Source organism: Phaethon aethereus (genome assembly GCF_964289735.1).
Source record: "Phaethon aethereus genome assembly, chromosome: 7".
NCBI lineage: Eukaryota > Metazoa > Chordata > Aves > Phaethontiformes > Phaethontidae > Phaethon > Phaethon aethereus.
Window position 1 is genome coordinate 26,347,133 of NC_138583.1, and position 21,193 is coordinate 26,368,325.

At 47.0% G+C, this 21,193-nt stretch overlaps 1 protein-coding gene across 5 annotated transcripts in view; it reads right to left on the minus strand.

The window, feature by feature from the left end:
* Window positions 1-12,034: 12,034 nt before the first annotated feature.
* The window catches only part of BTRC (beta-transducin repeat containing E3 ubiquitin protein ligase), a gene marked incomplete at its 5' end in the record, with an annotated part of 119,434 nt that continues 110,275 nt past the window's right edge, over window positions 12,035-21,193 (minus strand). For all 5 annotated transcript variants that reach the window (XM_082002100.1, XM_082002099.1, XM_082002098.1 and 2 more), the window contains 3 exons: window positions 12,035-12,779; window positions 16,118-16,196; window positions 16,816-16,926. In XM_082002100.1, coding sequence (XP_081858226.1) covers window positions 12,618-12,779; window positions 16,118-16,196; window positions 16,816-16,926 — 352 coding nt within the window. In that variant the 3' untranslated portion in view covers window positions 12,035-12,617. The remainder of the gene's footprint in view (window positions 12,780-16,117; window positions 16,197-16,815; window positions 16,927-21,193) is intronic.

The window sequence follows — 21,193 nt, forward strand, 5'->3', positions numbered from 1 at the left end:
CCTTTGCGACTCGGGCAGGAGGGCTGGTAACCCACATGGCCACGGCTCAGGCAACTGCCTTCCCCGGGCACGGAGGGGCACAGCCCCCAGCCCCAGAGAGGAGAGACTCTGCTCATGGCAGCTCAGAGGAATCCAATTTTGCTGCGGCCAGGAGCTGCCTCCCCTGCTGCTAATGAAGTGCCTTTAATTAGCAGCCTAATAGCAAGCTCTTAATTTGCCGAACAGCCAGCTGAAAGGACGGGACCCCACTAAGCCACGGCTGGCAACAGCTCCAAGGGCTTAAAAGGGACAGGCCCCGGCTGGCTGGCCCCACCTTGGGAGGGGTCCCGCAGGGAGCGGGGCAGAGGAGCAGGCCTGGGAGAGCCCGGCGGGCATGGGCATCTCTTGACCTGCCGTGCCCAACCCCAGCCCGGCTGTTTCGGGTGAGGGAGAGCCCAGGCACCTCATCCTCCCATGTGGGATCCTCCAGCTCCTTCCACCTGAGCCTCTGTCTCCCCTCTGAAAGCGCTGTGCCCTCTGCCCAGCTGCAAGTCCTTCCCAGTCTGCTGGCATTCAGCTTTCTGCAGGCAGGCACCTGCTCAAGAGCTCCTATGTCTTGCTCAGACTCAGTTTCTCCGTGTCTTGATTGGGGCACCACCTTTACCTTTGTGCAGGGTGGCTGCAGAGGCCTCGGTGACAGTGCCATGGTAGGGAGAGACCTGCAGGGAGTCACGGCCCTTTGGGGGATGGTCCTGTTTCGTTGCCAGAGCAGCAGGATGAAGATCCATTTATCAGACATGCCCACGGGTGAGATGACCCTGCAGGAGGAGGACATGCAGCACGCAGGTACCAACCATGCCAAAAGCACCTGCAGTGCTGTGGGGCGGCCCAAAACACCCTCAGGACTCACCCCAAGCCCTGTGCTAAGACAGGGGAAAGCAGCAAACCCTGGACAGGACAATAAGCCAGGCCATGCTGTGTCCCACAGCCGTGCTCCCACTCCGGCCATCCAGGTATATGGCTTGTCTCTGGGACCAGCACCTGGAGGGTTAAATGTGCCCAGTCCAGCAGTCTCTGCCACAGGGAGAGGAGGAAAGAGCAGCAGCCATCTCTCTGCCATCCTGAGCCATTCCAGCAAGTACCCCCCTAAAAGCCCTCCTGGAGCTTCCCAGCCCCTCTACACTGAAGCCCTTGCCCATCCCCAAGCCCAGTGCTCGGCCCCACAGCCACAGCCCTGCTGTGGCCACATGGCCTGATGCCGGGGACTGAGCAGGGACATCCTCAGGACGCTGCTCCAAGGCAGGGGGGTGGCTGCTGCCTTGATTTAGGGGGTAAATCTGGGTTACTGCCACTGGTTCCCAGCAGCGGCTGGGATGCCAGGAGCAGAGGTTTAGCAGCGGATGTACAGGTGAGAAACACATGCTGGGGGAAGAAAGGGGAGGAGAAGGAGGAGGAAAGCCTGGGGTATCAATTAAGGGCCACCAGGGAGCTGGGTTAATTGGAGATACTCCTGTGACCTGACCCGGTGACAGTGGCACATGGTAAGATGGAGACAAGTGCCGGAAAGAAACATCCACTGCTCTGTGCCGCAAGGGAGCTCGTCTCCACAATTTACCGGTGTCCCCGTTCCTCACCAGCCTCCATGCAAGGGCTTCCTGGCTAAAACACCCCCCATGGCTGGGAAGGCGGCTGTGAGCCCACAAACCACCCTCATCCCCTCTCACTGTCACTCCCGGGAGCTCCCGTCCCACTTTTGCCTCGCTGCTGTCCCGGTCCCCAGACGCAGCACCGGGGCTGTCCCCGTCTTGGTGCTCTACACCGTGGGATGTTCACACACCTCCTCTCCTCGAGGCCTTGCACACACAGTGCCTGGGGCATGCGAAGAAACCCAGGAGGACTGGGAGAGGCAGAGCAGCAAGAAAAGCCAGTCCCAGCACGCATCCTGCACAGAGCAATGGCATTTGCCAAGGCTAGGAGAACAGAGATGCTGTTGGGAGCCCTCAGCTCTCCTGAGGGCTTCCCCTGAGCAGACAACGTGGTGCTGTGCAGGGTCCCAGCAGAGCCCAGCTTCCCATAGTGTGGGCAGAGGCAGGATCCATCCTGCCCCAAGGGATTTGCGTGGACGGGAAGGACAGAGCCAGCCTCTCTGCAATGGCAGAACACCGGGTGCCTCCTGCCTCCCTGCCCAGCTCCCCGTGGCCAGGCACTGGCAGCTACAAGCCAGCCATGCAGGACCCCACACCAAAGACATTAAACACTCGCCAAAAAAAAATGGTATGAGGATTTCTGCAGGATTGGGGGATGCAGCAGCGGGGAAGATACACCGGGAGAGTCCATTCCCTTTTCCAAGATGAGCTGGAAATCCCTCGGAGAGGTCACGGTCTTCAGTGCTGCTTCTTGGTGTTCGCCCAGCACCACCTACTCCGAACTAGAACACAGTGCACGAGGAAGCACTAGGCGGCTCAAATAAGCGCAGGCAAAAAGATGCATTGCTTAGCAGCCACCGACCCCTTTCCCTGCGCTGGAGGAGTGGGAACTCGGCAGCACGGGCACAGCAGGCAGAGCCGCTCGCAGACGTCACCGCAGCTTGAAAGGTCAGAGCAGTTTGCCGGCGCTGCCCTTTCGGAGTTGACACAGCAGAAATGGAGACGGTCCGACAGCCTCCCTGTCTCGCTGCCCCCGCGGAGGAGAAGCCTTCATTGATCTGCCTTTGTAAATGCCAGCAGAGTGCTTTGGGTACAGGACGGGGAGTTTTGGACACATCAGCTGTGTGATGTTAACCAGGGGCTTGAGTCTTCTGCAAACTGCCGTGGCCTGCAGAAGAAACTCAGCGGTGTCCCTCGTGAAAGCACTGCTCAGGCTGCTGTCTCTGCCTTGCTGCACTGGAAAGCCCACCCAACTCCATTCTCCAGCTGCAGGGAGGCTATTTACCTGTACAGGTAAGGCCTTTTCAAGTCCAAGTTTTCCCGTTCATATTTCTTATCCAACTTCAGTGGGCCCCGGCAGATCAGCCCCACAGCTCAGCAACCTCTCAGCTGGTTTGGAGATTCGTAGCTGCTCCTACCAGCCAGGTGCAGGTCAGCAAAGCACTTAGGAGAAGCAGCTCAGGATGGGAAGATGACACTGGTGAGAAACAAAGAGTATCCCTTGGGTATATGATGAATGTCTGTTCAAGCTCTCTTAGGGCAAAGCAAAGTGGCTGGTACTCACACACGTGCACTGTTGGGAGCTTGCTAGAACATCACGTCCCGGTCCCTCAGATGTCTTCAGCTGTTCTCACCAAGGAAGGATCAGCCACCAAAGGGGACAGGCTGAGGCCACAGGTTTTTGCAGCCCATTAGTGGGTTACGTTAGATTTGCACAGAGTAGTTGGCAGAAGCAGGATCTTATTTTCCTCTGCTCATCTTCTCCTCCAGCAGCGCCGACGCTTTCCTCCTGGGACAGTGTCCTGGGCAGGGTGTGCGTTGGCTGTGAAGCGACTTGAGCACTTGGAAAAGAGAAATCTTCTGCAAGCACAGCTATACGGAGCACTGGGCTCCCGAGCCTGGGAGCGGCATCTTATTCCCACCGAACGCCGAATCGTTTCCACACCCTCCTGGGCGCCGGCAGGCCTGCCGCGGCACGGCGGGGAGCTCCGCTGCACGCGGCCTTTGAACCAGGCGCCCCGTTCCCCGGGGCTGCCTGGGCAGCGGGACGGCTCGCCCGCACAAATCAACGGCAGCGCTGGAGCACGTCCATCCGCTCGGGGCTTTTGCTTCCCCGGCCACACTGCCTCCTCTGCCGGGAGCTCCCCATCCTAATCCTCTTCAAACCCATGCCGCACCACCCGACCGCTGAATTCATCCCAAATATTTTTTTGTAACAATTGCGTTAATTCTAGCCTAGCAGGTCTAAACCGGCCATTTTCCTCTTTCCAAAACCTAGCTTACTATACTCTTAAAAGTATGTATAATAGTAATTAAAAAAAAACCCAACAGAAAATTTCATTTTAAAGCTGTAGGTTGATCAAATGCTGTTAATTTGAAGCTATGGTAAACATTACTTTCCTCCTTCATTTGAAGTGGAAATAAGGCACACATTTTTAAACAGAAAGGGTAATTAACCACTGAATCTATTTAAGATAAGCTGTCTGGTGTTCGTTCTTTTCCAGTGGAAATTTACACTTGAGATTGCTTTTCTTTCTCAAAGACTCTCTTTAGTACTTCAGTTTTTCAATGTGATGCCAGAATTCCTGGGAGAAGTTTTCCAGCCCATGCCCTGCAGCACACCACTGTTCCACTCCCAGAAATCTAGAATAAATACTCTGATCCTCACCTTTAAACATCAAGGAGACGGGGAAGGACTAGCTAAGGCTAGAAATAACCCATAAGGAGAACCCGTTTCACGTAGGACTGGGTTGTATGTGTGTTGTTCGGGTACAGACAGACACCCGGGACTGTGAGTACGAAGGTAAGGGGTCTCACGTGAGCGTGCTGGCAGTCACAGGTTGTTTAAGGCAAGCTGCGTCCTGCCTTACAGACCGATCCACAACGATGGATGAAGCCTGTCACTGCAACGCCTCTTCCAAATCTATTACCCGATGGCAGGAAAGAAGCAGGGAGGGAACAGAAAAGGTTAAAGCGGCGTAAATACATAAATACACACACACACAAAAACCCCAAACCCTTGCCAAACAAAGCACGCGGCTGCTGGGAACCCCGTCACAGGGAGAGATGGGGATTGGAAGTGACGGGAATCCTGCTCCCAGCGCTTCAGAAAAGCGGGAGCCTTTGCAATCTCCAGTCCCCCGCTGGCTCCCAAGAATGGAGCCAGCAGGGAGAGAGACGGCAGGAGCGCGAGGTTTGTTTGTTTTCTGGCCACCCCAGGAGTCAGGATCTTAAAACTGCGGTGGCCTTTGTTTTAAAAGAGGCGGTTAAGTAAAACGGAAAGATCCAAGCCTGCTATCTGAGGAGCGTTTTTAACAGAAAGGTATTCTGAGGGCAAGGGTGCTTGCGTTAAAATTTGGGCGAGCCGCAAGCACGACAGCATCCCCAGCCATGGAGCTGCGTGGCGGTGCTGCGATATGTCAATTACTCACTCATTATTGAACAGCAGGATTCTGATTAGCTTATAAAACAAATTTGTGCTTCTCCTACCAGGATCTTGCAACAGTACCCAGAAAAACACCAAGTCTTTATTGCTTTTCCCCCTCACTTTTTTAATGGGCAGGACGGCTCCCGCTCCTCTGTGTCAGTCACATCCATTCTCTGGCTTACGGGGCGGACTCATTTGCCCCAGCCAGAAGCCATCAGCTATGAAAGGAGAGTTTGTTAATTAAAAAGTATGCTGTGGTTTTAGGCATAAGTGTTTCTTCCGACTGCCAGAGCAGTTTTTTATGCTGCATTTGTCAATGAGCGGCAGCTCTGAGGTGGGACTGGCTACCGCAGACTCCGTGTGTCCTGTGAAGCTGCATCTACCCAGGCCTTGGGGCAAAGCTGTCCCCCTCACGGCCGCAGCACTTCCAGGTGTTCATGCTGCAAATGTCGTGTACAGTGCACGTGTAGCACAAGTGTGAGTCGCATACATGGGGCTCGAGGGAGATACAGGCTTGATTATTTTGACAGTGTCCTTCACCCCAAAAGGAAAACAGGAGAGATTCACAGATTAATCTTTGTATTTGTATTTAAGTTATTTTCTGAACAGTTAAAAAAAAAAACAAAAACAAACCACACTGTTACCATGATCCTAGCTCAAGTGAACATTAGTACATTAACTACACATCACCGTAACATAATCACAAAATTCAAAGCACTCATTACTTAAGAATCCAGATAACAAATATAGCAGAGTAACAAACAGAAAACTCTGGAGAAACCATGTTCTTTCTCACCTCTCCCACTTCCACACCCCCCTCAGCCTGAGCAGGCAGGAGTGATGCAGCATAGGCCGGCCTGGCAGCCGTGCAGCTCTCCTAAACACCGTGGTGTAAAATGACTGGGAAAAACAGGATCTGTTACGTTTTGCTGAGGTCCACATTATTTTTCTGCCATGCTAAAACTGTGGCTAGGCTGAGCCCTGCAATGCCTTGCATGATAAAGACAAAGTAGCTGAAAGCAAAGTTTTACACTCAAAAGCAGCCCCAGATTTTCACACCGAATTGCCCCCAAATCCTCACAGCTAGCTCCTTGTAAAAGCCACGGCAAATAGCCCGGGACAGGCTGGCCTGCCTTCCTCCCGCACATCGAGCTTTGCTCAGACATAAACCAGTGCCTGAGTGCCAGCAGATTAAAACACTTTGCCTGTAAAGGCAACAAATCATTACTCATCACACAAGTACCAGCAGAGCTGCTCTGTGATGAAGACTGGTATTTCATGCTGATTTTCTGGCCACAGCTGCACTCGGCTCCTGCTTGAGCAGAAATCAGGGTATCTTTTAGGGTGAGAGGCTGTTAAAAAAAGCGACCTGGAGTTGCTGCAATATCTAAAGGGCTTGTTGTACATCTATGTACATCAGTATCCCTCTGATTTTGGCAATATCAGCTTAACATCACTAAGGATTAACCAGGCTGCCAACTCCCATGGGATATCCACTGGACACGAAACGTGGAAGCCCAGCGGTCTTTGGGAACAAGCACAAAGTCACGGGAAGAGTTTTCTGACAAGACAAAGGATGATTTACTGTGGCAGCATGCCAAGGCTCACCCTGGGAGAGACGCTTTGGGAATTTGCCAGTAGTTTGGCTACACCTCATTTAAAAAAAAATTGGGTGAGGGGGAAAGGAGGGGAAGCCAAATGCTCAGCCTCAGCAGGCAGCCATTCCTCTCAACCCGCTACTGGGGTTGTGGAGAAAGAACGAATCCAACAGACCTGCTGCTTCTGTCAAGTCTCTGAATTAAAAGTGGGGACAGAAAGACTGTGGCTCCCTCATGCCAATCAATCCGGCAGGGATTTGTCAGGAGGAGGGAGGGATTTCATGTGGAGACCTCCTTTGGGGACAGCTGGGTCGCTTGCTGTTCTCCCCTCCTGGGAAGCTGCTGCTTGTTGCTTCAGGGGGAACAACAGTAGGGCAAGGCTCAGCATGTCAGATGCATCATGCATGCCGCTTAGAGACCCTGGCAAAGTTCATTCTTCTCTTGGGAAGTGTAGGTTACACCATCCCTTTCTCCTCGTGCCCCCAGCACAACCTAAAAGGGGTGTCAACTGACAAGTTCAACAGCTGAAGGCCTAGATTACCTCCTGATGACTTTTGATGTTCTCATAGAAAACCTCTATTCTTCTGACTCAACTACACAAGCTAAGAGATCTATTTTCAGCATTGTCCCCACTTCTCTAGAGACACATCTCTATCCCCGCATCCCCTCCTAGCTTTTGATCACTTGGGTTGTCTCCTCCTTTTCCTCTCACAATTAAGAGCAAGCCTGCAGTAGGAAGGCTGGCTGGCTCCTTCTCATCCGCTTCTCTAGCTAGGAAGAGCTGCTAGTATTTGTAATTTATCAAACACAAATATACCCCCCCCAAGTGAATTTAGGAATCATCAGCCACAAAAAACAGATCTAAAATGGTGTTAAAGGAAGCTAACGAAGTTAGGCAAAGAGCCCAACCTGGAGATGTGCTTCCCATTGGAGCTGGGATACCAAAAACCTCAGAACCAAGCCTGGAGCTCTGCTCAGACTGAGAAACGAACATGTGGCAGGGGCAGGAAACACATACCTGGGAGCAGAGAAATGTGCATGATACTCTCCAGCTTTTTCAGTATTCAAAAAAAATCAAGAAAAAGAAAAAAGGATCCTTTGGAGCAGGAGCAGGTGGCGGGTAGGTAGAGCATGGTGGTCCAAGTCAGCTTCCAGTTTAGAAACAAGTGTAAAGCATTTCAATGTTTCCGATGATCATAGACTTCTCAACTTGTCACCTGAATCCTTCCATTCCAACAGCGGATGTGCCTGTCCCTGAATGTTAACGGGGAGCAGAGGGAGCTGCTCCAGAGGAGACAGCCGCAGAAGTTTTCTCGCTGCAAATTCCTTCATGCCATTTTCTATTTGCATATTTTAAAGCAAGCTGTATTCCTCTGAGGATGAGAAATATCTGCAGCAAGACTGTGCCCTATTGCAAAGGAGTCACAAGTAGGAGACAGCATGGCCATAACAGATTGTCCTGCTCTGAATGTCCCACACCTCCAGTACTTTCCACCCCATAGTCCAAGGGGCAAGGCTAGTGTGAGCTTCCTACTTGCGGGAGAAGTGCCGATCTCTACGCAGCAGAGGTATTTCATTTCATTTCAAAGTGATGTGCAACACTTAAAGCCCACAGACACTTCCAGCCCTTTTTTATCTCCTTTCAGGAGGCACATTCTAGTTCTTTTCATTATAAACTCTGCAATTACTCCAACCTGGCTGAGGGATTACTCATCCAGTTCATGCTGAAATCTCTCTCACATGCATTCTTGCACACTCACACATGCACACATATCCTAAGGGGGGGGGGGGGAAGTTTGAAAAAGCCACTTTCTTCTGATGTTGGGAGATCTACTTACCAGATTGCTCCTCCCTGGGTGCACAATAAACACCACTAAATGTCAGGCTGTGGCAGTTTCAAGTTCAAGTTAGATCAGTTAACTTCAGTTTCCTTCTTAGCTATCAGAAAATTTGTACAACTCAGGGAGTGGGATAGGAATCCTCGCCCTTCTGCGGTTCTGTATGAAGTACCCAGACACAGTCTCTTCTTGCAGGTAAGACACCATTCTTACCATATGCCGAAAATGGATTTCAGCTGTTGCTCACTAACTGTACCTTAAACAGCTCTATACAGCAGAGTTCAAACTATGGTACCACTTGAAGACCCAACAGTGCTTAGAAGTCACGGATCAGCAGCATAGAACAGCAGGGCTATGACAACCAAGGACAATCTGCAATGCTGTTGTCTCTGTGTTTAGCCAGCCAGTCTTCTGGTTCTCCCAGATTCTCTCAACTAGCAAAATAAAATGTATCCTTGCAGGTGTTGGCCACAAAGATGCAATTAAAATATTAGGAAGTTCTGCAGCCTTCAGAGGCTGGAGTAACAGATCATTATTTTCTACAATAACCTAAATGTGAAAGACAGAAGATGACCAAACTGAGGAAAATAACTACTAAATCTGCAGCCAAGGACATATAAACCCCTGCTGATATGCAACCATGCTGCAGATCTTGTAATAACTGAACTTAGAGGAACAGTGTTCAAATAACATTAAGAATAAGACTCAGAACTTCAACTCAGCAAAGTTTGGGATGTAAACTCTGATTCTCTCTACTCCCTTGCCACTTTGGCTTTGGGACTGCAGTATGCCTGATATGTAGAGCTGCCTGAAATCCAAAACAGCTTTCCTAGCCTTAAAAGTAGTGCCAAAATTAGTTGTGGATGAGCTTATCATTTTGACTCAGAACTTTTATGACTCTGCAGAGGTAAGTCACCGTGTCAGTGTTAGCTGAACAGAGTTGAGTTGTTAACCTGTTTCACTCCTTTTCAGTAACAGTTCAAACAGAAAACAGGAGTGTCACTACATGCTCTGAGACACTCTTTAGAACTGATGTAGTCTCTATGCTCAAGGAAAATTCAGGGAGCTGAGTGCTCAACACTGCTGCCCATGTACTTCAGGAACTGCACTAGGTACTCCCCAAGCACCAGCTTTCCCTTCTTCCATAACTCCATTGCCTTCTTGTTTGTATTAGCTGTCACCAAAATGATTTAAGCCCTCTGGACTGCTCTTTGGGGACTCTTGGCCCAGCTCCTTGCAAAATTTAATTGGTGGAAAAAGCGCATCCCAAGCAATTAAAAACAAAGCAACTGCTTCCCGAGCAAAGTGAAGTTGATGAGAATAGCGTAAAAAAATTTCCCATCTGCCGAGTTCCAAGCTTAGAGGGTGTTAACAAAGCCTGTTTAAAACCCCTCCAGCCCAGAGATGAAGGGCCCCAATTTCCTACTGTGGGACTGGAGCAACTCCCCACTAAGGCAGAGGGAGTTATTCGAGACCTACAGGGAAGATCTGGGCCCAAGCCCAGAATGGCCAGGGACTGATTTACACAGTCTTTCCTGATCTAAATGCAGGCCTGCTGCAATTCCTTCCAGCTCTGTAAAAAGAGCTGTTTTCCCACAGACCTCTCTGTCTACTTCAGAGACATGCAGAATTGCTTCTCATGTCCCTCCTCTTCAGGGCTATTTTTATCTTCTAAACAATGGCAATTTGCAAAAGCCTCAGCTAGAAAGCAAAGATCCAGCTCAGCTATCAGCAAAGAGACTAATCAGATGGTGTCCCTAAACTGCAATGCAGCACGCACGTACGCTAGAGAAGCACACCAAAGGCTCGCCCTCCAAAGGCTTTCTAGCAAGGCCAGCCCCAGAAATACTGCAGAACTGGCCTGGAGCCGCTGATAACTCCACTGCCTGTACTCATGGCCATACTCATTTTACCCATCTGCCATCACCAGGGGACTGTGCATTTGCTCATTCATGTGAGCAAAGTCTTACTGTCATGGCCAGAGTGTTTGTGTAGTGTCTCCACCCTAGGGTGGCTCGACCTTGAGAGTTCCACAAGGTTTTTATCAGCTCCCTCTTCCAGCACCCAGCTACAGCCTCTCTGAGGGGAGAGGGAATGGAAAGAAAGGAGCGATGTCCAGCTTTCCTCCTCACCTCAGCCTCAAACTTCCTCCAATTTACAGAATGATTCATAAGCCATCAGTGACACACCGTCTTCAGGGAGAACAGCAGAAGGAAGATGGTATAGACAATCCCTTTGCTAGTGAAATACTGCCCTGGGCCAATGTTTCATGCGGGCCGGGGGTGGACGGGATCTCAGCCCCAGTCCATCGTGCTTGGGACTTTGGCAGAAGAGAGTTTAACTTTTCATTGACTAGCATTCCCCAGCCAAGCAGATGTTAAGGGAGATTACAATACACATCCAGCTTCCAAAGGGTTAGCATAGCAGCCAGGAGAGGAAAGAGATGGATTTGGCTCATAATAGTCAAATTTCAAGGGTCCTCTCTCCACAAAAAATAGGTCTGCAGTCAGAACAGCCAAAAGCCACAGGGAGGTTGGGGAAGCAGGCTGGTCTGGCTGTTTTAAGAGTTTCTGTTGCTCTTCAGAGCTGAATGCTTTTTCAAAGGCTTAGCAATGGATATTGATTTCAGTCTGAGAGTAGCAGCCTCCTCCCCACCCACCCTCCGACCCACCCTGAAGTGACTCTCTCAGCAGGATGCACTGTGGCTGTAAGTCTTCTGCTCAACAGCAAAGCAACACATTCTGGCAACATCTTAAATATATTCATAGGACACCTGTGACTGGGTTTGGAGGGGAACCAAACAGGGTAAAGGGAAGAGGAGTGAACAGGAAGAGGGGGACGAGGGAGGAAAGGGATGGGAAGGTTTAAAAATGTTAACTGTTCATGAAAGATAAAAGTCATCTTCTGATATAGCAGCACTTTAGCAGTCAGCCGCGCTGAGTAGACCCTGTCTGAGTTCAACCGCATGCCAACTTTGTTCCAGAAACAAGTCTGAGAGCTTCTCTCTTCAGCAAGTATTGGTTATGTGGATAGTTCTTTTGTCCTGGCATTGGCAGATAATTTAAATACTGCAGCTTAAATGAGTCCTGGGAACAAAAAACAGAACAAACCGAACAAATCCCATTTGTACCAAACATTTTAATGATTTAAAAGAACATCTGATTGACCAGAGTGTTTGAGAAAATCAAGATGGCTGATCTGACAGCTCCAGAGCATCACTGTATATTTACCAATCAAACAGAATACAGGATGTGCCCCATGACAGAGCATTTTCATGGGAAAATGTCACTGTCGACAACCCCCTGCAGAAGCCTGTCAGCTCTTCTGCCATTTTTCTCAAGCTACTGACAGCAACAGTGCATGTACCCACCAAAGTGGGCAATCATGCTATCCCACTCCACTCACATCCACTCTACAACTGACCCAAATATATGAAACATTTTGTCTTTCCCACACTGTGCTGGCCAAGACAAAAGGGTAAGGTAATGAACAAACCAGCCAGGCTCTGACATGAACAATTTAACACCCATGCTGTGCTAGAAAGAATGAAGGCTAAGCCCTATCAGTAAATGATTTTGCACCTTGATGCATCTCGATTTAATTTGCCTGGGCTTGTGCCTCAGTATCTCCTCCGCTAGCCAAACTGTTCTCTTGAATCAGTTTGCTGCAGAGTGAGAAGAAGAGTCACCACTTCAGACGGAGGGAATAAAGCTGACGCTTCTTGGCAAAACCCTCTTGCCTGGTGACAACTGCCCAGGGTCAGGCCATCTGCAATCCCTTGTTAGGCAGTAGCTGCACTACTTGCTCTGCAGAAACCCTCTTCCTTCTGGACAGCAGTGATAGTTGATTTAATTATTGATGATGATGGACAAAGGAGGAGGAGTTCTTCAGGGCAACTCACAGGCCCCACAAGCCACAAATCCTAACATCAAGTCCCTATTCTATGGCATCAAATCCACTCCTGTCCTTTTACAGGACACTAATTACTGCCCAACCAAGATGAGAAATATTGATAGACGCTGCTAGTTATTCAAGCAGCATGCTTGCACTACATCCAGTATCACCTTTGGGTCTCGTTTTTTTTTTTTTTTTTTTACCTGTGCGAGTGTGAGGTACAGTGTAGTGTTATTTATCTTGAGATGTAGGTGTATGTTCTGGACGGGGAACGAGTGGATTCTGCCTGGGCAGTTGGGTCATTCAGAAAATCCCAGATGAGGATGGTGTCATCATGTGAGCTGCTGACAATCTGGAACTCGTCAAACTGGAGTCGAAAGACTCTTCCAGAATGCTCCTAAATGCAAGTGGGAGACAAGCATGTTATGTCACAAACTTGCTGGCACCTGGGATGGAGCAGGGAAGATGAACTTGGGCTTGGATTCTAGTGTTACATTCATTCCTCAGTAAAACCCACACGACGCACTGTGCATCACCATCCCATAGTGTAAATTAAGCCCTCTTTCAGTGAAAAGGGTTTGCCATATCTGAGTACCTGGCTCGCAGGAAGTTTACATTACAGTTATCCCATTACTCCTTATATCCCAATAGTGGACACGCACTGTGCAGAACAAACCAAGCTCGCTCCACCACACAATTCAGTCTGGTGAGGCTGATAGGAGCACTGTCTTCCTTGTTCCACGGTGAAACTCTTTCCTGAAATCACAGCATTCCCAGATGCAGTATGTTACAGGGGGAGAGATGAGAACTTTGCATTCAAGACTTGGCACCATTGCCACTGCTGAAGAGGAAAGAGCTTAATACTGGAGGACACTAAGGAGCCTGTTGTAAAGTCCAGTGACACAGTAATAATTCCTCTTAAGCAGTTCTAAAAATATGAACTAGAAAGGGCATTCTTTACAGGCAGTTTGCATTCTGCTCTGAGGCTGAGTGGAATGGCATGATGATTTGGCAAGAGTTCAGACTAATTAACAGGAGGTAATGGCAAGATTCCTGGGTATCACGAAGCAAATCTACTATGCTTTCCCTTTTGTGTTGCCTATTTTTTCCTGGTGCTTATATTGCCGCAAGAGTGAGCAGTGGCCTCCTTGGTCAGAAGGGAACAGAAGCCATGCAAGTAGAGTGAGCCCTATTCTCTTTAGTGCTCACATGTTGTAAGCGGCCAAGGGTCAGGAAAAAAACATGCTTTACAATATTTTGGTACTGACAATACAGGTTTCTCAAATATTTAGACAAAAGAGAATTGTCAGCTAGTAAATGGGAAGCCTCTGTCTTATGGCACAGGGCTACAAAAATACAGCTCGGTTTGCAAAGCACAACACCTGTTTTAAAGTGAAACTGCATTTTAAAATTAAAATTAACTGAAAATAAACACACACACAGAAGTCAGATTCTGTATTTAAGATAAATTTTAAAAAAGGTCCAGTCATTGGAACCTTTCTGATCTCCTAACCATAACTCAAATTTGTTTTAAAAACATCTTATGGGTTTACATCTTCCACCTATTCCAAAGAGAAATGTTTTTCCAGAGTCTGTGTTGTAGCAGTGAAGTAAGTGAAGTTCTTGCTAGAAAATAGCACTACGACAGTCAGATTCACTGAAGGACTGCTCACAGAGACACCGAGAGAGTTACTTCTAAAGCCTTCCAAAACTCCCCTTTTTCTCCCAGTCACTGTAGGTTAAGTAAGGTTGCCCTAGAAGTTCCACACAGCACCTGCCCTTTGCTGTTGCAGTGGCAATAAGCAGACTGCAACACCCTAAGTTGGGGCCACAAGGACCTGAACCTCATAAGGAAAGCTGAACTGCGTGCTTATTCTGTGCCTGGAAAGCTTCTGTCAAATGCATGTGGTCGCTGTTCCAGCTAATGGAAGAGAAAACTGGAAGAGACCTGGCATGCAGTGAGCATTTGTTATCTGTGCACTTTCCTCCTACTGTTTGAAAATTGAACACGAGCAGCAGGAGACTCACGATGTTCATTGTGCAGCCAGGTTTAATTTTGGAGGCCGAGGGAAGAGAAAAAAAACCCTAAACCATGGGTAAGCGGGTATAAGGACGCCCTGTTGTCATAAACATGAAAAGTCCTAAAAGCACCACAACAGCCACTTCTGCCCCCCTCTTCTGGCCCCCTCCATCGCTATCAAACAGGGATTTATGAGTATCCATGTGTTGAGATTCCTATAGCGTTTCCATCCCACCGCTTCTGATTTATAATATAATTAGCTGGGGCACTTTGGCTGTCCACTGCTGGAAAATGCAGAGGAAATCACACCAGTTAAATTAAGTCTACAGGTTACTAGGCACACATTTGTCTCAGGCTGGAGCAGGAACACTGCTAATACCAAGCTGAAGTCTTAGACTCTCAGGATATGTGCTCATGAGCACAGAGTTGTTCTATAGTTTGCAACTGAGTGGCTGATGACAACGGGTTTTTCTGGATTTCAGCCATGAAACTATTTGCAGTTCTATTTGGCTAACAAGAAGGTTTTTCAACATAGTACCTGCAGGCATCCAAGGCTCTCACAGACTCTTACTCTGCAGCTTACGGTCCAAATACATGACTGGAAAAGAGTTAGCATGGCTTAATGATCTGCTGCCTGTCAGCTGAGTCACACTACCCCTCACAGCCTGCACCAAATGTGAAGTAAAATACTTTAGTGAGATCTACAGCAACAGTAGCAATTCAGGTCGTCAATGAGTGTGCAGAAGGTCAGCTAGCACAGCTCAACTGGTGAGAGGTAACGAGTTGTACAGGATCAGCCAGCCTTGCTATGATCTTGGTTTAGAGCACAGACTACAGCCACATGCCACAGCAGGAAAAGGTCTAACATATACCAACTCCAATACTGCCCAAACTTTTCTTATCTAAAAACCGAATAAATTTAGTACTTCTTTTTCAATGAGAGTTTGGTACTAGATTGAAAACTTCCTTTATCCCCAGGGCAAGTGCTGTTAGAGCAGCAACAGTGCAAGTTTTTTGGAGTGAATGTGATGGAGGAATGCTTCTAGGCACCATCCCATGGCCTTGGCTGTACCGGCATTCTTCTCACAACTTTCCCATATTATTCTAAGACCAGTGCAGAGCCACTGTTAAGCATGACTGTGAATGTTGTTAGTGCTCACACAATGACATTTTAAACACACCATCATCAGCACTAAGCATCAACGGACAGCATGAAAGCAGTAGTTCCTGTTTAAGGATTATGCAATTTCACTGTCTGTTCCAGCCCTTACCTTTTCTTTCCTTAAACATTCAAAAGCCAGTTAAAAGCAATCCAAGGGTGTTTTTGTTCCTCAAATTCGGAATGTACTACTTTAAGAAATCTCATGTCAGCAATTCAGAAAACATACTACTACATCATTAACACAGGTTAAAATAAACCCACTGGCACATGGATTCCAAGAAGGACAAGTCTCAAAAATGGATTTAGTTATTAACTTCAAATCACAGAACAAAACTGTTAAAAAGTGAAAGAAACCTCCACAGGTTCTAATTTTTAACGCTTTCTAGCTTGCAATATTAAAAAAAAAGTTGGACACCCAAACAAGCCAGACCCCTAGAAATTATTTATAGATCCTGCAGACTGAGGCTAAACTCACTTGAGTTTCATGGCTCAAGGCAGCTCTGATCAAGCACACTTTTCTGCCCCCGCCACCACCCCTACCAAAAGCTCTTACCACAAGGGTTCGTAAGCAGAGGGTGCCTGCTGGAGCACGGGGATCCAAAGCAGCCACAAGATCCCATACTTTAATTTTCCTAGTAACGAAAAAACAGACAAACACCAGGGCTCTATTAGAAAGAAAAGAGCAAGTGCTCACAGAAGAAAATTAACTGTTAGTACAGCTTAGCTAATACACCAGTTCATGGAAAATTACAGCAATCCTTCTGCTCCTGAGACCTCGTTCTCGCATTTCCCCTTTGTAAAGTTCATAGAGCTTAGCAGGAGAAGAAAATACGCTGTCAAAGTAAACCACCTAAAACGCAGGTCGTTTACAGAAACCAGCAGCAGGTTAACAGAAACACGTGGGAGTGCAGACACCTAGTCTGTAATGGCAAATGGTCCAGAAGGCACAACCACAGATGGGAAAGATTGCTCTTACCAGTGGTTCAGCTAGAAGACGTTTCAGGTTGAGTCAGTCAGATATTCTTCCAAGCTAAAGAACTGTACCACACACATCAGATCACACTGACTTATTTCAAAAGATGAAAAAAAAGGTATACTTTGTAGCATAGTCCTGATTTACTGGCCATGAAAAGGTCCTCTTGGTATGACAAACATGGAGTCTCATATTTTATAAGGAAGATAAGGAAGTAGAATGTGAGACACCGAGACAGACAGAAAGATACAAGGCATTGACCGCACTGACAGCCTCACCCATCATATGCCCCGCTGACTATCCTCTTGTTATCAAAGCGTATGCATCTCACCAACTCTTCATGTCCTTCCAGTACTCGCAAACATGCCCCACACTCGATGTCCCACAGCCTGGAAGAGAGTAGAAAGAAGCACTAAGAATTTCTGAATATCTGATCATTGCAACGAAACATTTGGTCTTTGCTTGTAGTTAATGGGAACTTGGAAATAAAGATCATGATGAAACAACAAAGAAGAAACAAACTACATTCATCACTCCTTTTCCTGCTCATAAGCGGATGCAGGCTTTTCAACATGACCCTGTTACGTTACAGTAACACAGGGGAAATGAGTCAGAGATCCAAAAATTTTAAGACCAGTTGTGTCTAGCATCTACTGCTCTAGTAACACAGGGTATCTCCCAGTTATCTTCACAGTGAGCCTCTTAACTTTATTTTACTGAAGTCTGAAGTTGATTTTTAATAAAAAGTATTTTGCCTTGATTTTAAGATGTTAAGAGAGGAGACTTACCAATCCCCTTGGCAGCTTGTTCCAACTGGTAAGATCATCTTCACAGGGCACGCGCCCCTTTCTGTACCCCTACATGCCTATTTCTGATTTGGAGACTACCATCAGACAAATCAAGACATCAATACAGTGGTGAAAGGTACAAGAATTAACAAGCCCTTTTTATTTGTCATTTGTCCCACTGAAGGTTTGTTTACTCTGTAACCTAAGCACCTTATGCATAAGCTAAAATGGACACTCTAGGTTTATTATTTTGTAATACATTTTCTTCTTGCTCTCAAATAACTGCTGTGGCTTTCTGCTATCTGTTTCTAATAATCCAATATTTTTAAAAAAGTTTTGGCACCAATACCAGTACACAGTATCCCATTAAGAGACACAGCAATGTGTTACTTTCTCAACTGTAAATATACCAGAGTTTAGGGCTTTGTGAAGGATTTTTAGCATGAAGAATAAATCAAAATACATTATTTTTTACACTTACACACTACCTTGAAAAATAGTTGAGAAACACTTGAAACAGTTATGAAGTAAGTCTATTTGCTTTCCATACTTTTGTCAGCTCTTTGACATGATTCCCAATTACCATGAATAAACAAAGATTATCTGCCTACAAGAACTGAAATTCTTTGACATGTGTTGTCTCAAGGTGTTCCACCTCTGGCTGAGACATGCTCTGCTGATATAGGAATCTTTTAATAGCAGTATCTGCTGCAGCTCCCTGACACACAGCTGAAAGAAAGCAGTCACAAATGTTAACTGCTCATTCAATTAGCATTCAGGCTGACATGAACTTCACAGTAGTGAGAAGAAATATGAGTTGTTCGTGGGATTTCTCTGGGTGACACATCTTGAAGCAGCACAGCTGCTGAGGGGTCAGGTCACTTTTTCTTGAGAGACAGACAAAGAAACAGATAAACTGTCCCCACATACTTATCCCTGAGGTCCCCCAGGGAATAATCCAGATCCAGTGGATGTGTGCCCAAGGTTGGAGGATAGTCATTGCAGTTGTCCTGCCACAACAAGCTGCTCTCACTTTGGACAACAGAGAAATGAACAGAACTCTCTTGTCACTGTAGAACTGGGACAGGATTTGTCTATGCCCACACTTGAGGCCAACGAGGAGCATGAGGTGATTCTTAGATCCATGAAGTTGCTATTTCAGGAATATGTGAAGATCCCAATAGTTTTCATATGAGTACCAGCACACCAGTCAAGGTCAGAGCAAGCAACTCCATGGCAAAGGTCAGCCAAAGGCACTCTGTCTGGTCAGAGAGCATTAAGTCTCTCAAGGCCTGTAAACAGGATGGACAATGCCAGAAATGAACTGGTGCAGAAAGGTTTCAAGAGCAATCTTGTGCCAGGAACTTTTGTGCCATGTGTTTCTATTCCTTGCTTGCCAGCAGCTCTGGGAGGCTGCATTGCACTAATTCAGGCCTGTATTTTCAGGTCCCAGTTTGAGGTTTTACCTGAATCTGAATGGGATTAGAAGAGATGATCATGTCCCTAGCCATATGGGGAACGGGCCTTCGTGTACAAAAGGGGTAATTGCTATGTAAGAGCAGAATCTCCTAGCAGAATCGGTGCCAAGGATATCTGCCAGATTTGATAACCTTCTCAAATTTCTACTTCTTTAAATAGTCAAAGGACCAAATAGTAAGAAAACTACTCTTAAGTCTTGAGAATTAACTAAAAAAAAAATCACTACAAAGTGTATGCAGTCAAAAACACTACCACTCTTTCTTCCTACAGCTTTGGGAGAACTTCTGGAAGTACAGGGGGGTCTGCAATTATCTCAGTGCTTAACTCACTTGAAGCCCTGGCAGAGCTGGAAGATGTACAGAAGGCAGGTGAGGCTGAATCCCCATCTCCTGGAGACAACACTGTTGTCTAAACCGTCCAGTATCAGATCCCCATGTGTGCACACACTCGAGGCTGAATACACACATGCAAATCAGCCACTCATTTAAAAATTAACCCAAGACAATGTAGTCTATTTTCTTGCTCTAAATTATCCTTTCTTTTTTTCTATACCATGCTTGTGTGTAGCAATTAAGAACTTCGACCCTAGAAGCTAAGATACTGAAGTGATTGGATTAAACTTGATGGACCAGTTTCTACCAGATGGAAATAAGCACAATGACAGCGATGCCTATGTAGCTGTGTCCCCTTACACTGGTGAAACTTCTGGCTTAACCCAAAGCCTCAATAATTTTTATACATGGGATCTCCATACAGAAGAAAGATATTGATTTCTCAGCTACTTGACATGTCCTCACATTTGCAGTTGCAAAACTAGAAATCAGAGAGTCATATTTTGGAAAAAAGTTTCCCTGCGATCTGTATCAGGAGGCAGCCTCTACTAAAGGCCAACACACAACATCTGGCATTTTACAGTGTATTAAAATCAAACATACAAAGCACCAAGCCACCGACAAAGATGACTTGGTAACCTGTCCTTTCTTAATCACCCTTCCACTGACTTGTGCCCTCTTCTAATGGCTGGGAAAAATTGATGTGACCAGGTAAGTCTTGTGCCTTGCCCATACAGCTGCCAAACTTGACTTCCATTACTTTCATTCACTGACAACATTCCTGAATTATCTGTCAACTAGGGATTTTGTCCAATTGTCCTGGTTTCAGCCAGGATAGAGCTGGTTTTCTTCACAGAAGCCAGTGTGAGACTGTTTTGGATTTGGGATGAGAAACTGTTGATAATGTGCTGATGTTTTGGGTTGCTGCTGAGCAGTCAAGGACAGTCCAGCTTCCTGTGCTGGCCTGCCAGCGAGCAGGCTGGGGGTGCACGGGGAGCTGGGAGGGGACACAGCCGGGACAGCTGACCCAGACTGGCCAAAGAGATATTCCCTACCATACGACGTCATGCCCAGTACATAAACTGGAGTTGGCCGGAGGGCGGAAATCGCTGCTCGGGGACAGGCTGTCGATCGCCGGGTGGTGAGCAATTGCTGTACTGGGCATCACTTGTTCTTGTACATTCCTTTGTCGGTATTATCATTGTTGTTTCCTTCTTTCTTTCTGTCCTATTAAACTGTGTTTATCTCAACCCACAAGGTTTTTTTTTTTCCTAATTCTCTCCCCCACCCTACTGTGGGAGGGGGAGTGAGCGAGCGGCTGCGTGGTGCTTAGTTGCCGGCTGGGGCTAAACCACGACACCAATGTAAGCATAAAAGTAACTGTATTCTTCTCTAGCGCTATCACTATCTTGACATTTATTTTTATTAGTATTGCAAGTCATATTTTGGATCCTTCCCTAACTGTTTCAATATTTAACTATTTCTTACTCTAATTCTGAAACCAAGTTTCACAGTAGAATTGCAGAAGGTTATTTTTCCTATTTGAAGTACAGGAGTTCTCACCATGTGTAAGTGGTACTACTCTTTCACAATGCCTGTAATACTTTTTCCCCTGATTAACAGACAGAAGTTCCAGCTCTCTTGGTTATGCTCTCAGACAGCCCTATACTAAAATCTGGTGATGTCAACCAAAGGATCACAATTTTCCTATAGAATGCAAAGCAGGGAGAGGCCGCACGTTGCAAGCAAAGTCCACAAGCAAATAGTAGCATGAATCATTCTCACTGAGGAGAAACTATTACTGATATGCAAAGTGAAGGGTTTCTGCCTACACTGTCCAGTTTTCAAGTTTTATCAGAAGGCAGACAATTATTTAAAGCAATGACAAATACAAAAGGGAGGCTGCTCTTACTCCTGTTTGCATGACAGAGCCATTTCCCTACATCACGTACACTGCTATTCAAGCTTGCTCTGTACGCCCCAAGATTAGTGGGACATCCCTCTGCCATCAGCTGCAGGATCTAGGGAGAAATCCTGGCTCATGATCCCAGAAGGAG